Source organism: Carcharodon carcharias, chromosome 5 (assembly GCF_017639515.1).
Source record: "Carcharodon carcharias isolate sCarCar2 chromosome 5, sCarCar2.pri, whole genome shotgun sequence".
Taxonomy (NCBI): Eukaryota; Metazoa; Chordata; class Chondrichthyes; order Lamniformes; family Lamnidae; genus Carcharodon; species Carcharodon carcharias.
In genome coordinates, this window is record NC_054471.1 from 5,197,956 (window position 1) to 5,213,291 (window position 15,336).

General features: G+C 52.2%; 1 protein-coding gene across 1 annotated transcript in view; it reads right to left on the reverse strand.

Moving 5' to 3' along the window:
• The window catches only part of LOC121278340 (phosphofurin acidic cluster sorting protein 1-like), a 765,476-nt gene that overhangs the window by 179,871 nt on the left and 570,269 nt on the right, over positions 1 to 15,336 (reverse strand). Inside the window, 1 exon segment of the mRNA XM_041188648.1 lies at positions 7,145 to 7,299. Coding sequence (XP_041044582.1) covers positions 7,145 to 7,299 — 155 coding nt within the window.

Here is a 15,336-nt window from a genome sequence, read left to right on the forward strand (position 1 = left end):
GAAAGAGTGGCACTGCGACACTGGCACTGGTAATTACAGAAGCAAGAAAGGGTGGCACTGCGACACTGGCACTGGGAATTACAGGGGCAGGAAAGGGTGTCACTGCAGCACTGGCACTGGGAATTACAGGAGCAGGAAAGGTTAGCACTGGCACTGGTAATTACAGGGGCAGGAAAGGATGGCACTGCAGCACTGGCACTGGGAATTACAGGAGCAGGAAAGGGTGGCACTGCAGCACTGGCACTGGGAATAACAGGAGCAGGAAAGGGTGGCACTGTGTCACTGGCACTGGGAATTACAGGAGCAGGAAAGGATGGCACTGCAGCACTGGCACTGGGAATAACAGGAGCAGGAAAAGATGGCACTGTAGCACTGGTACTGGGAATTACAGGAGCAGGAAAGGTTGGCACTGCAGCACTGGCACTGGGAATTACAGGAGCAGGAAAGGGTGGCACTGTGACACTGGCACTGGGAATAACAGGAGCAGGAAAGGGTGGCACTGCAGCACTGGCACTGGGAATTACAGGAGCAGGAAAGGATGGCACTGCAGCACTGGCACTGGGAGTTACAGGAGCAGGAAAGGATGGCACTGCAGCACTGGCACTGGGAGTTACAGGAGCAGGAAAGGATGGCACTGTGACACTGGCACTGGGAATTACAGGAGCAGGAAAGGATGGCACTGCGACACTGGCACTGGGAATAACAGGAGCAGGAAAAGATGGCACTGCGGCACTGGTACTGGGAATTACAGGGGCAGGAAAGGGTGGCACTGCGACACTGGCACTGGGAATTACAGGGGCAGGAAAGGATGGCACTGCAGCACTGGCACTGGGAGTTACAGGAGCAGGAAAGGGTGGCACTGCGACACTGGCACTGGGAATTACAGGGGCAGGAAAGGGTGGCACTGCGACACTGGCACTGGGAATTACAGGGGCAGGAAAGGATGGCACTGCAGCACTGGCACTGGGAGTTACAGGAGCAGGAAAGGATGGCACTGCAACACTGGCACTGGGAATTACAGGGGCAGGAAAGGGTGGCACTGCAGCACTGGTACTGGGAATTACAGGAGCAGGAAAGGATGGCACTGCAGCACTGGCACTGGGAGTTACAGGAGCAGGAAAGGATGGCACTGCAGCACTGGCACTGGGAGTTACAGGAGCAGGAAAGGATGGCACTGTGGCACTGCGACACTGGGAATTACAGGAGCAGGAAAGGATGGCACTGCAGCACTTGCACTGGGAATAACAGGGGCAGGAAAGGGTGGTACTGCAGCACTGGCACTGGGAATTACAGGGGCAGGAAAGGATGGCACTGCGGCACTTGCACTGGGAATAACAGGGGCAGGAAAGGGTGGTACTGCAGCACTGGCACTGGGAATTACAGGGGCAGGAAAGGGTGGCACTGCGACACTGGCACTGGGAGTTACAGGGGCAGGAAAGGGTGGCACTGCGACACTGGCACTGGGAATTACAGGGGCAGGAAAGGATGGCACTGCAGCACTGGCACTGGGAGTTACAGGAGCAGGAAAGGATGGCACTGCAGCACTGGCACTGGGAGTTACAGGAGCAGGAAAGGATGGCACTGTGACACTGGCACTGGGAATTACAGGAGCAGGAAAGGATGGCACTGTGACACTGGCACTGGGAATTACAGGAGCAGGAAAGGATGGCACTGCGACACTGGCACTGGGAATAACAGGAGCAGGAAAAGATGGCACTGTGGCACTGGCACTGGGAATTACAGGAGCAGGAAAGGGTGGTACTGCAGCACTGGTACTGGGAATTACAGGAGCAGGAAAGGGTGGCACTGTGACACTGGTACTGGGAATTACAGGAGCAGGAAAGGATGGCACTGCGTCACTTGCACTGGGAATAACAGGAGCAGGAAAGGGTGGTACTGCAGCACTGGCACTGGGAATTACAGGAGCAGGAAAGGGTGGCACTGTGACACTGGCACTGGGAATTACAGGAGCAGGAAAGGGTGGCACTGTGACACTGGCACTGGGAATTACAGGGGCAGGAAAGGGTGGCACTGCAGCACTGGCACTGGGAATAACAGGAGCAGGAGAGGGTGGCACTGTGACACTGGCACTGGGAATTACAGGAGCAGGAAAGGGTGGCACTGCGACACTGGCACTGGTACTTACAGAAGCAGGAAAGGGTGGCACTGCGACACTGGGAATTACAGGAGCAGGAAAGGGTGGCACTGCGACACTGGCACTGGGAATTACAGGGGCATGAAAGGATGGCACTGCGACACTGGCACTGGGAATTACAGGAGCAGGAAAGGATGGCACTGCAGCACTGGCACTGGGAGTTACAGGAGCAGGAAAGGGTGGCACTGTGACACTGGCACTGGGAATTACAGGAGCAGGAAAGGATGGCACTGCGACACTGGCACTGGGAATTACAGGAGCAGGAAAGGATGGCACTGCGACACTGGCACTGGGAATAACAGGAGCAGGAGAGGATGGCACTGCAGCACTGGCACTGGGAGTTACAGGAGCAGGAAAGGGTGGCACTGTGACACTGGCACTGGGAATTACAGGAGCAGGAAAGGATGGCACTGCGACACTGGCACTGGGAATTACAGGAGCAGGAAAGGATGGCACTGCAGCACTGGCATTGGGAGTTACAGGAGCAGGAAAGAGTGGCACTGCAGCACTGGCACTGGGAGTTACAGGAGCAGGAAAGAGTGGCACTGCGACACTGGCACTGGTAATTACAGAAGCAAGAAAGGGTGGCACTGCGACACTGGCACTGGGAATTACAGGGGCAGGAAAGTGTGTCACTGCAGCACTGGCACTGGGAATTACAGGAGCAGGAAAGGTTAGCACTGGCACTGGTAATTACAGGGGCAGGAAAGGATGGCACTGCAGCACTGGCACTGGGAATAACAGGAGCAGGAAAAGATGGCACTGTGACACTGGTACTGGGAATAACAGGAGCAGGAAAGGATGGCACTGTAGCACTGGTACTGGGAGTTACAGGAGCAGGAAAGGTTGGCACTGCAGCACTGGCACTGGAATTACAGGAGCAGGAAAGGATGGCACTGCGACACTGGCACTGGGAATTACAGGGGCAGGAAAGGGTGGCACTGCGACACTGGCACTGGGAATTACAGGGGCAGGAAAGGATGGCACTGTGACACTGGCACTGGGAATTACAGGAGCAGGAAAGGATGGCACTGCGACACTGGCACTGGGAATAACAGGAGCAGGAAAAGATGGCACTGCAGCACTGGTACTGGGAATAACAGGAGCAGGAAAAGATGGCACTGCAGCACTTGCACTGGGAATAACAGGAGCAGGAAAGGGTGGTACTGCAGCACTGGCACTGGGAATTACAGGAGCAGGAAAGGATGGCACTGCAGCACTGGCACTGGGAATTACAGGAGCAGGAAAGGATGGCACTGCGGCACTTGCACTGGGAATAACAGGAGCAGGAAAGGGTGGTACTGCAGCACTGGCACTGGGAATTACAGGAGCAGGAAAGGGTGGCACTGTGACACTGGCACTGGGAATTACAGGGGCAGGAAAGGGTGGCACTGCAACACTGGCACTGGGAATTACAGGGGCAGGAAAGGATGGCACTGGCACTGGGAATTACAGGAGCAGGAAAGGATGGCACTGCGACACTGGCACTGGGAATAACAGGAGCAGGAAAAGATGGCACTGCAGCACTGGTACTGGGAATAACAGGAGCAGGAAAAGATGGCACTGCAGCACTTGCACTGGGAATAACAGGAGCAGGAAAGGGTGGTACTGCAGCACTGGCACTGGGAATTACAGGAGCAGGAAAGGATGGCACTGCAGCACTGGCACTGGGAATTACAGGAGCAGGAAAGGATGGCACTGCGGCACTTGCACTGGGAATAACAGGAGCAGGAAAGGGTGGTACTGCAGCACTGGCACTGGGAATTACAGGAGCAGGAAAGGGTGGCACTGTGACACTGGCACTGGGAATAACAGGAGCAGGAAAGGGTGGCACTGTGACACTGGCACTGGGAATTACAGGGGCAGGAAAGGGTGGCACTGTGACACTGGCACTGGGAATAACAGGAGCAGGAAAGGGTGGCACTGCAGCACTGGCACTGGGAATAACAGGAGCAGGAAAGGATGGCACTGCAGCACTGGCACTGGGAATTACAGGAGCAGGAAAGGATGGCACTGCGGCACTTGCACTGGGAATAACAGGAGCAGGAAAGGGTGGTACTGCAGCACTGGCACTGGGAATTACAGGAGCAGGAAAGGGTGGCGCTGTGACACTGGCACTGGGAATAACAGGAGCAGGAAAGGGTGGCACTGTGACACTGGCACTGGGAATTACAGGGGCAGGAAAGGGTGGCACTGTGACACTGGCACTGGGAATAACAGGAGCAGGAAAGGGTGGCACTGCAGCACTGGCACTGGGAATAACAGGAGGAGAGGGTGGCACTGTGACACTGGCACTGGGAATTACAGGAGCAGGAAAGGGTGGCACTGCGACACTGGCACTGGTACTTACAGAAGCAGGAAAGGGTGGCACTGCGACACTGGGAATTACAGGAGCAGGAAAGGGTGGCACTGCGACACTGGCACTGGGAATTACAGGGGCATGAAAGGATGGCACTGCGACACTGGCACTGGGAATTACAGGAGCAGGAAAGGATGGCACTGCAGCACTGGCACTGGGAGTTACAGGAGCAGGAAAGGGTGGCACTGTGACACTGGCACTGGGAATTACAGGAGCAGGAAAGGATGGCACTGCGACACTGGCACTGGGAATTACAGGAGCAGGAAAGGATGGCACTGCGACACTGGCACTGGGAATAACAGGAGCAGGAGAGGATGGCACTGCAGCACTGGCACTGGGAGTTACAGGAGCAGGAAAGGGTGGCACTGTGACACTGGCACTGGGAATTACAGGAGCAGGAAAGGATGGCACTGCGACACTGGCACTGGGAATTACAGGAGCAGGAAAGGATGGCACTGCAGCACTGGCATTGGGAGTTACAGGAGCAGGAAAGAGTGGCACTGCAGCACTGGCACTGGGAGTTACAGGAGCAGGAAAGAGTGGCACTGCGACACTGGCACTGGTAATTACAGAAGCAAGAAAGGGTGGCACTGCGACACTGGCACTGGGAATTACAGGGGCAGGAAAGTGTGTCACTGCAGCACTGGCACTGGGAATTACAGGAGCAGGAAAGGTTAGCACTGGCACTGGTAATTACAGGGGCAGGAAAGGATGGCACTGCAGCACTGGCACTGGGAATAACAGGAGCAGGAAAAGATGGCACTGTGACACTGGTACTGGGAATAACAGGAGCAGGAAAGGATGGCACTGTAGCACTGGTACTGGGAGTTACAGGAGCAGGAAAGGTTGGCACTGCAGCACTGGCACTGGAAATTACAGGAGCAGGAAAGGATGGCACTGCGACACTGGCACTGGGAATTACAGGGGCAGGAAAGGGTGGCACTGCGACACTGGCACTGGGAATTACAGGGGCAGGAAAGGATGGCACTGTGACACTGGCACTGGGAATTACAGGAGCAGGAAAGGATGGCACTGCGACACTGGCACTGGGAATAACAGGAGCAGGAAAAGATGGCACTGCAGCACTGGTACTGGGAATAACAGGAGCAGGAAAAGATGGCACTGCAGCACTTGCACTGGGAATAACAGGAGCAGGAAAGGGTGGTACTGCAGCACTGGCACTGGGAATTACAGGAGCAGGAAAGGATGGCACTGCAGCACTGGCACTGGGAATTACAGGAGCAGGAAAGGATGGCACTGCGGCACTTGCACTGGGAATAACAGGAGCAGGAAAGGGTGGTACTGCAGCACTGGCACTGGGAATTACAGGAGCAGGAAAGGGTGGCACTGTGACACTGGCACTGGGAATTACAGGGGCAGGAAAGGGTGGCACTGCAACACTGGCACTGGGAATTACAGGGGCAGGAAAGGATGGCACTGGCACTGGGAATTACAGGAGCAGGAAAGGATGGCACTGCGACACTGGCACTGGGAATAACAGGAGCAGGAAAAGATGGCACTGCAGCACTGGTACTGGGAATAACAGGAGCAGGAAAGGATGGCACTGCGGCACTTGCACTGGGAATAACAGGAGCAGGAAAGGGTGGTACTGCAGCACTGGCACTGGGAATTACAGGAGCAGGAAAGGGTGGCACTGTGACACTGGCACTGGGAATAACAGGAGCAGGAAAGGGTGGCACTGTGACACTGGCACTGGGAATTACAGGGGCAGGAAAGGGTGGCACTGTGACACTGGCACTGGGAATAACAGGAGCAGGAAAGGGTGGCACTGCAGCACTGGCACTGGGAATAACAGGAGCAGGAAAGGATGGCACTGCAGCACTGGCACTGGGAATTACAGGAGCAGGAAAGGATGGCACTGCGGCACTTGCACTGGGAATAACAGGAGCAGGAAAGGGTGGTACTGCAGCACTGGCACTGGGAATTACAGGAGCAGGAAAGGGTGGCGCTGTGACACTGGCACTGGGAATAACAGGAGCAGGAAAGGGTGGCACTGTGACACTGGCACTGGGAATTACAGGGGCAGGAAAGGGTGGCACTGTGACACTGGCACTGGGAATAACAGGAGCAGGAAAGGGTGGCACTGCAGCACTGGCACTGGGAATAACAGGAGGAGAGGGTGGCACTGTGACACTGGCACTGGGAATTACAGGAGCAGGAGAGGGTGGCACTGTCACACTGGCACTGGGAATTACAGGAGCAGGAGAGGGTGGCACTGTGACACTGGCACTGGGAATTACAGGAGCAGGAGAGGGTGGCACTGGAACACTGGCACTGGGAATAACAGGAGCAGGAGAGGGTGGCACTGGAACACTGGCACTGGGAATAACAGGAGCAGGAGAGGGTGGCACTGTGACACTGGCACTAGGAATTACAGGAGCAGGAGAGGGTGGCACTGGAACACTGGCACTGGGAATTACATGGGCAAAATACTGAAAGGTGGCTACTGCAAGAGTACAGGGTCAGCATCTTCCCAAATGATGGTCAAAGTCAGAGGTGCAAAATAAAACAAGATAAACATGGGCCTAATCTCTTGGTCTGGTCAATGAATAGATGCCTTGTGAAGCATGAATATAGTGGGCTGCCACAGCTGCTGATAAACTCCTTACCTAGGGGGACGATCAGGAAGCGAATATAGTTCAGCCAGTCGGGGGTTTTGCTTGCCAATTGCTCAACAAAGAACCTCAGGATGGTGCTGAGGAAGCTCTGATCCCCAGCCACGACCACTTTGACTGGAGGAGGCATCTGTGAGTTACAGTTACAGCTGCAACAAGACAAGATGGGAGGTGACAGTGAGAGAGAAAGCCCTGCAAGATCCACACTTCAAAACTACACGCTTCAATGACTGGATTCTGCTACACTGTCAGATCTCAGCCAGAGTGGATGTTTGGGGGAGAAGGAGAGATGGAATGAAATTCTGAGGCTGCAATTTCAATTAGAAAGTGTGTGTGTGAGACAGAGAACGTGTGTGTGTCTGTGCTTGTGTATTTGTGTGTTCATAAATATGTGTGTGTGTGAATGTGAGTGTGTGAGAGAGTGTGTCTGTGCTTGTGTATTTGTGTGTGTGCTTTTTTCTTGCATTCATTCACTGGATGTATGTGTCGCTGGCTGGACCAGCATTTATTGCCCATCCCTAGTTGCCCCTTGAGAAGGTGGTGGTGAGCTGCCTTCTTGAACCGCTGCAGTCCATGTGGTGTAGGTACACCTACAGTGCTGTTAGGGAGGGAGTTCCAAGATTGTGACCCAGTGACAGTGAGGGAACAGCGATATATTTCCAAGTCAGGATGGTGAGTGACTTGGAGAGGAACTTCCAGGTGGTGATGTTCCCATCTATCTGCTGCCCTTGTCCTTCTAGATGGTAGTGGTCATGGGTTGGGAAGGTACTGTTGAAGGAGCCTTGGTGAATTCCTGCAGTGCATCTTGTAGATGGTGCACACACTGCTGCTACTGTGTGTCGGTGGTGGAGGGAGTGAATGTTTGTGGATGTGGTGCCAGTCAAGCAGGCTGCTTTGTTCTGGACGGTGTCAAGCTTCTTGAGTATTGTGGGAGCTGCACTCATCCAGGCAAGTGGGGAGTATTCCATCACACTCCTGACTTGTGCCTTGTAGATGGTGGACAGGCTTTGGGGAGTCAGGAGGTGCGTTAATCATCGCAGGATTCCCAGCCTTTGACCTGCCCTTGTAGCTACAGTATTTATATAGCTAGTCCATATAATTCAGCAATGGTAACCCCCAGGATGTTGATAGTGGGAGATTCAGTGATGGTAATGTCATTGAATGTCAAGGGGCGATGGTGAGATTCTCTCTTGTTGGAGATGATCATTGCCTAGCACTTGTGTGGTGTGAATGTTACTTGCCATTTCTCAGCCCAAGCTTGGATATTGTCCAGGTCTTGCTGCATTTGGACATGGACTGCTTCAGTATCTGAGGAGTTGTGAGTGGTGCTGAACATTGTGCAATTATCAGCGAACATCCCCACTTCTGACCTTATGATGGAAGGAAGGTCATTGATGAAGCAGCTGAAGATGGTTGGGCCGAGGACACTACCCTGAGGAACTCCTGCAGTGATGTCCTGGAGCTGAGGTAGGTGTGTGTCTGTGTGTGTAGGCTGTTGATTGACATGCTAATGCTCAATATGGAGGTTCACACTTTAACAATGAATATCAGGGTGCTGGCAATTTTGGGAGCTGTACCTCAGTGTGAATCAGTAGTTCAGAAAGTGGATGGCAAAAGAGGAGAGGAACGCAAAGTTAAGTGCAAAGGCTAGAATGTGATTGCAGGTGGAGATGAGTTAAGGCCACAATCAGATCAGCCATGCTCCTATTGACTGGTGGTGCAGGCTCAATGGGCCAAATGGCATACTCCTGTTCCCATTTCTTCAGATCTCATGATCTGAAAAAATAAACTCTGGTTACTATTTACTGAGTAAATAGATTCTGTTTACTATTTACGGGAGTAAATAGACTCTGTTTACTGAGTAAATAGACTCAGTTTACTTTTTACTGAGTAAATAGACTCTGTTTACATAACATTGTGACCCAGGGTAAACACGTCTGCAGTAAATGTTTGTGGCTTGAGAAACTTCAGCTCAGAGTTATTGAGCTGGAGGCTGGGAAATGATAAACAGACTGTGACAGGAAGGGTCAGAGTACAAATCAAGGAGTAAATCAGATAAGGCTAAACACTACAAAAATAATAAAAGGACAAAACTAAAGGCTCTGTATCTAAACTTAATTGGCATTCCAAATAAAACAGTTGAATTGATAGCGCAGTTAGAAATAAGTAAGTACAATCTGATAGTCATTACAGAGACATGGTACAGGATGGCAGATTGGGACTTGAATATTGAAGAGTATGTGTATTTAGGAAGGACAGGAAATTAGGAAAAGGTGGAGGGGCGGCTCTGTTAATTAATGATGGTATTAGCACATTAGAAAGGGGTGACCTAAGTTCAGGAAACTGGGATGTAGAAGCGGTTTGAGGTGAGAAATGATAAAGGCAAGAAGTCACTTGTGGGAGTGGTGTATTGTGAGGGGAATTGATTACAAAAGTAAGGAGGTTCTGCTTCAATTGTACAGGGCATTGGTGAGACCACATCTGGAGTATTGTGTACAGCACTGGACTCCTTATTTCACTTATTCATTCACAGGGTGTGGGCATCGCTGGCTGGACCAGCACTTATTGCCCATCCCTAATTGCCCTTGAGAAGGTGGTGGTGAGCTGGCTTCTTGAGTCACTGCAGTCCATTTTATTTATAGAAAGATGTAGATGTGTTAGAAGCAGTTCAGAGAAGGTTTACTAGACTAATACCAGGAATGGGTGGGTTGTCTTATGAGGAAAGGTTGGACAGGTTACGCTTGTATCCACTGGAATTTAGAAGATTAAGAGGCGACTTAACTGAAACCTTTAAGATCCTGAGGGGTCTTGACAGGATGGATGTGGAAAGGATGTTTCCTCTTGTGGGAGAATCTAGAACTAGGGGGTCACTGTTTAAAAATAACCGGGTCATCCATTTAATACAGCGATGAGGAGAAATTTTTTTTCTCTCAGAGGGTCTTGAGTTTTTGGAACTCTCTTCCTCAAAAGGCGGTGAAAGCAGCGTCTTTGAATATTTTTAAGGCAGAGCTGGATAGATTCTTGATTAACAAGGGGGTGGTAGGTTATCGGGCGTAGGCAGGAATGTAGGGTTGAGGTCACATTCAGATCAGCCGTGATCTTACTGAATGGCAGAGCAGGCTCGAGGGGCTGAGTGGCCACTCCTGCTCCTAATTCGTATATGCAAACGTATGTTACTATTTACTGAGTAAATGGACTCTATTTACGGAGTACATAGACTCTTTATTATTTACTGTGTAAATAGACTCTGTTTACTGTTTGCTGAGTAAGTGGACTCTATTTACGAAGTACATAGACTGTTTACTATTTACTGAGTAAATAGACTCTGCTTACGGAGTACATAGACTGTTTACTATTTACTGAGTAAATAGACTCTGTTTACTGTTTGCTTAGTAAGTGGACTCTATTTACGGAGTACATAGACTGCTTACTATTTACTGAGTAAATAGGCTCTGTTTACGGAGTACATAGACTGTTCACTATTTACTAAGTAAATAGACTCTGTTTACTGTTTGCTGAGTAAGTGGACTCTATTTACGGAGTACATAGACTGTTTAAAATTTACTGAGTGAAATGACTCTATTTATGGAGTAAATAGACTCAGGGAGAAATTGTCCCAGGGTCACACTAAGTGTGGCTGTGGGTGGGTAAAACAACATTTTACCTGTTGGTCGCAATGGAGGCTTTTCACGCTGTATTGTCCCAAACCCGCTACATTAATTCTGTATTCCCGGGAAACACATGGATTCCATGGTGGGCGGGCTCTCATTCACCTGGCACACCATCACCTCGCCGCTTCATCACGCTGGGTGCCATATTTAAGGTGCTGCCTTTTGCGCACGCACCTCTCAGTGCTACTAGCCCATGACAGCTGCAAAGAGTACATGGCTCTGAAAGGCAAAAAGACTGTAGCCCCCAGGTTCAATGATGCATCCCTCGAGCAAAAGGGTGAATGATCTCCTTCGTTCTGTCAGGGTAAGTCACATTCTTATCACAGTCACAAACCCATCACACATCCACAGGGCCCTCACTCACTGCCAGCTCAAGAGACATCACCATTCACACTCACCGTTATTGTCCTCATCCTGTCTATGGCACCACTCACCACCCACACAAGCCAGGCATACTTATCATCTGGCCCAGCAGGTGTCCTGCTTACACTCTCTCCATCTCTATTCATGCAGGACAAGCTGGTACACAACAAGAGGGAGAGGTCGCAGACTGGTGGAGGAATGCCCGAAATCAAGGTCCTCATGGACTTTGAAAACAGAGCCATCCAGCTGGCCGGTGAGAATCTGGACCAGTCCTGTGCTGCTGGTGAGGTTGGCGCTGCTCTACCAAGTGAAGGTCCAGCAGTGCTACATCCATTAGGCAGCCATACTGTGAGTGATGTGTCCTGTTTCACAGGCCACTGCCATGTACTAATTATCTCCCCTTGCTTCAGCAGGCACATCTGCCAAACAGCCAACTGAGAGCATGACCCAGGCTCTCCAATCAAGCCCCGAAGAAACCTCTGAAGAGGAATCTGGAGTCCCTGCGCTCATCCACACCCCCCACCAGCGCAGAGACACACATCTCGGTGGGACCTAGCAGCAGGGACTTCCCAGATGTCCAGCACCCGGAGGACTGAGTCAGACAATGAGTCTCTGCACTTGGTCATCTCACAATTGCTGGGGCTGCAAAGGCAAGCTCAGGAACATCAGGAAGGGGTGTCTGTTGCACTCTTCAGATTGCAAGGCACAATGGAGGAGTCCGTCCGCCTTCAGGCTGAGGTGATAGCACCAGTTTTGCAACGCATCGAGGTCAACACTGGCAGGATGGTGGCCGCTTGGTCCAGGACGTTGCTCCTGCACTGATCTGCGGGCTGAGCCATAGTCGGCCTCCAACAGTGTGTACGTGAGAGGGGTGTGGGGCAGCTTGATCTCACTCCAGCTGTCCCTTCTCCTGAAGGAATCAGCCAGGGGCCCTCAGACCCCCATAGGGAGGAGGACTAGCAGGTGTACCCCTCCCCAGGGCCATCCATCCAGGTAACTGCAGGAGTGTTGGGCCCATCCGAATCCCTTCTTCCTGTGACCCCAGCAGCTCCAGCTCCACAGGCCGAGGAGGGTGCCACTGCCACACAGCAGGACCCTGAAAGCAGGCCAGGACCCTCAAGGTCTCAGCCCTCCAGAGGACGCCTGCCAAGGTCATCACAGACAGGGTGTAACAGTCAGCCGGCTGCCTCCACCTCCACTGTGGATGAGTGGGGAACACCAAGGGTTAGGGAGATTAAGAAGATGTATTTGCACAGCCTGGGCACGGGTGTCAATCACTTGTACAAACTGGTCACTATTGTCAATAAACTCCCAAGAATGTCTCCCTGCCTATGGCAGTGTTCATATCACTCAGACGTGAAACTTTTCTGCACAAGATAAAGGCAGGTGTCTCAGTTCAGGCCTCTTCCCTGTGCTTTGTGCAGCCTCTGGACCCAAGCGATGGTCCAGCCTCACACTCCCTGGACACATTACTGATGCCTGCACCTCGGTGGTGCTGGTCATTGCTGCCAGAATGTAGTGGGCAGGTGTCACAGAGTTCCCTCATTCTCTCTGTGTGTCTCTCAGCACCTTTAAGATGGGCTGGCCCCCATCTCTTCAGCATCTGTGACCAGTGATGCTGTGCCCCTGAAGGGGTCAGGTGCTGAAGGCTGACGAAGGATCAGATGCTTTTAAAGTTTCTCGATGCTATGACCCTGGTCACAGAGCATAAGTGAGCTGCCCTGGGCCAGACAGGAGTCAGACATTCACAGAGGCTGTGTGAAGGTCTATGGAGTGTCCTCACTGCCTGTTGTCATCATCCCTCTACAATCAAGAGACTATCAGAGCCTCCACTGTGTCTCCATGACAGGAGCCTTATCACAGAGGGTATGTGTGTTGCCATAAGCCAGACTGGAGTCCACCATTCACAGATACAATGTGAGGATCCAGAGAGTCTTCTCACTGCCTCTCGTCATCATCCTCCACAAATCTGGCAGCTATGAGGGCCTCCCGAGTGTGCCTGCCTTGTCTGGCCAGTGCGAGGGCCTCATCTCCGTCAGCATCACCTCCAAGGACCCCCTCACCCTCACCCTCATCCCCATCCACACCCTCCTCATTGGAGAACTCCAACTCCTCCATCTATCTCCCCCTCGGCAGCTCCTGTTCCCGTCGCAGCGCCAGGTTGTAAAGGGCACAGCCGGTGACGATGATGTGTGACACCCTCTGTGGACTGTATTGCAGGCTCCACCAGACCGGTCCAGGCACAGGAACCTCATCTTCAACATCCCGATGGTCTGCTCCACCAAGGTGCGAGTTGCAGTATGACGCTGGTTATAGCTTCACTCTGCTGCAGTCTGAGGCTGCTGCACAGGACTCATCAGCCACCATCTCTGTGGGAAGCCCTTGTCCCCGAGGAGCCAACGCTGCAGCCTCTGTGGACCCTGGAATACGTCAGGGATCTGTGACTGACTGAGGATGTAGGATTCATGGACACTCCCTGGAAACTGTGCGCACACCTGCAGGATGCACTTTTGGTGGGCGCACACCAGCTGAACGTTCAGCGAATGGAATCTCCTGCGGTTAATGTAGTTGATTCCGTGTTGTCATGGAGATCTGAGCGCCATGGGAATGCAGTGAAATGCACCCTAGACCTGTGGGAATCCCGAGACCTGGGCAAAACCAATCACTCTTGCATCCTGGCTTTCCTGGTCCTGGGCAAAAGACACAAATCTGTGTGGCCCTTGTGAAGATGCATCCGTAACCTCATGGATGCATTTGTGGGTGGAGGCTTGTGAGATCCCACAGAGGTCACCTGTGGAGCCCTGAAAGGAGCATAGAAATTGACCAGCCTCCCCCATGGTTCAAGCTAACAGTGCAGCCTTGCAGTGTGGGTTAGGAGAATGCCTGTGCCTGAGCTGAGAGCACAGCATGCAGTCCAATGGGCAAAGCTGCTGCCAATCGGTCAGATGAGTGGGGCGGAGGGGGGTGGTGTTTCAGGCAGCCATGCAGCGCGCAAGTGGCATAGAAATTGAGTGACACAGTCATTTTCACGGCCACTGGCAGTGGATGCCCTCCACGTCCTCGTGGCACCAAATCCTGCAGTAGCTGGCAGATGTGACCGACCAGTTCCCTGGACATGTGCCGTCTTCGGCGACACTGGTTCTTGGTTATAGGGTCAAAGAGTCATACAGCACAGAAACAGGCCCTTTGGCCCATCGTGTCCATGCTGGCCATCAGGCACCTATCTATTCTATTCCCACTTCTGCTGGAGTGAAAGGTGGCATCCATAGACCCTGGGTCTAGCTAGGTGCTGGCCAGTGAGGGCTCAATGTGGCTCCTCAGCGGTGTGTGCGAGAGCCCGAGCCGCCCCTTCTTCCAGAGGGTGCTGCTCTTCTCTCTGCGCAGTCAGGCACCTCAGTCACTCTCTCCTCCATCGTCTTCACTCTCCGCACGCCACGAGGCATACAGCTAGTTCACCAGGCTCCGTGATCCTGACGTACTCCTCCTGCAGGGTGAAGGAGAGAGACACGTGGGTTTGCTTGGGAGTTCTAAGAACCTCTCTTCGTTAAGTTTGAAGACCCCTTTAATGCTTCCTGGAGAGTGCTGGCCACCACTTGCGCGCTGCATGGCTGCCTGAAACACCACCCCCCTCCGCCCCACTCATCTGACCGATTGGCAGCAGCTTTGCCCATTGGACTGCATGCTGTGCTCTCAGCTCAGGCACAGGCATTCTCCTAACCCACACTGCAAGGCTGCACTGTTAGCTTGAACCATGGGGGAGGCTGGTCCAAACCGGGATGATGACATTGCAAGGGGCTGTGAGCACCTCCAGCAGTGACTGCTCCATGGCCAGCTTTCACAAGGAGATTTTACAATGTGTGCAGTCATCCAACTGTTCTGCAGTCCATTAAAACACTCATGACTTTGCAGTCTGTGCCCGAAGGGTGAAAAGCTCTGCTTGGGTCTCTTTACTCAGCAAAAAGTAAACAGATTAAATTATTTAAAACAGTAAAGAGTCTGTTTACTCAGCAAATAGCAAACAGAGCCTATTTATTTAATAAACAGTCTATTTACTCATTAAATGCTGAACAGAGTCTACTTACTCAGTAAACAGTGTCCACTTGCTCATTAAACAGTAAACATCATCTGTTTAATCAGCAAACAGTAAATACT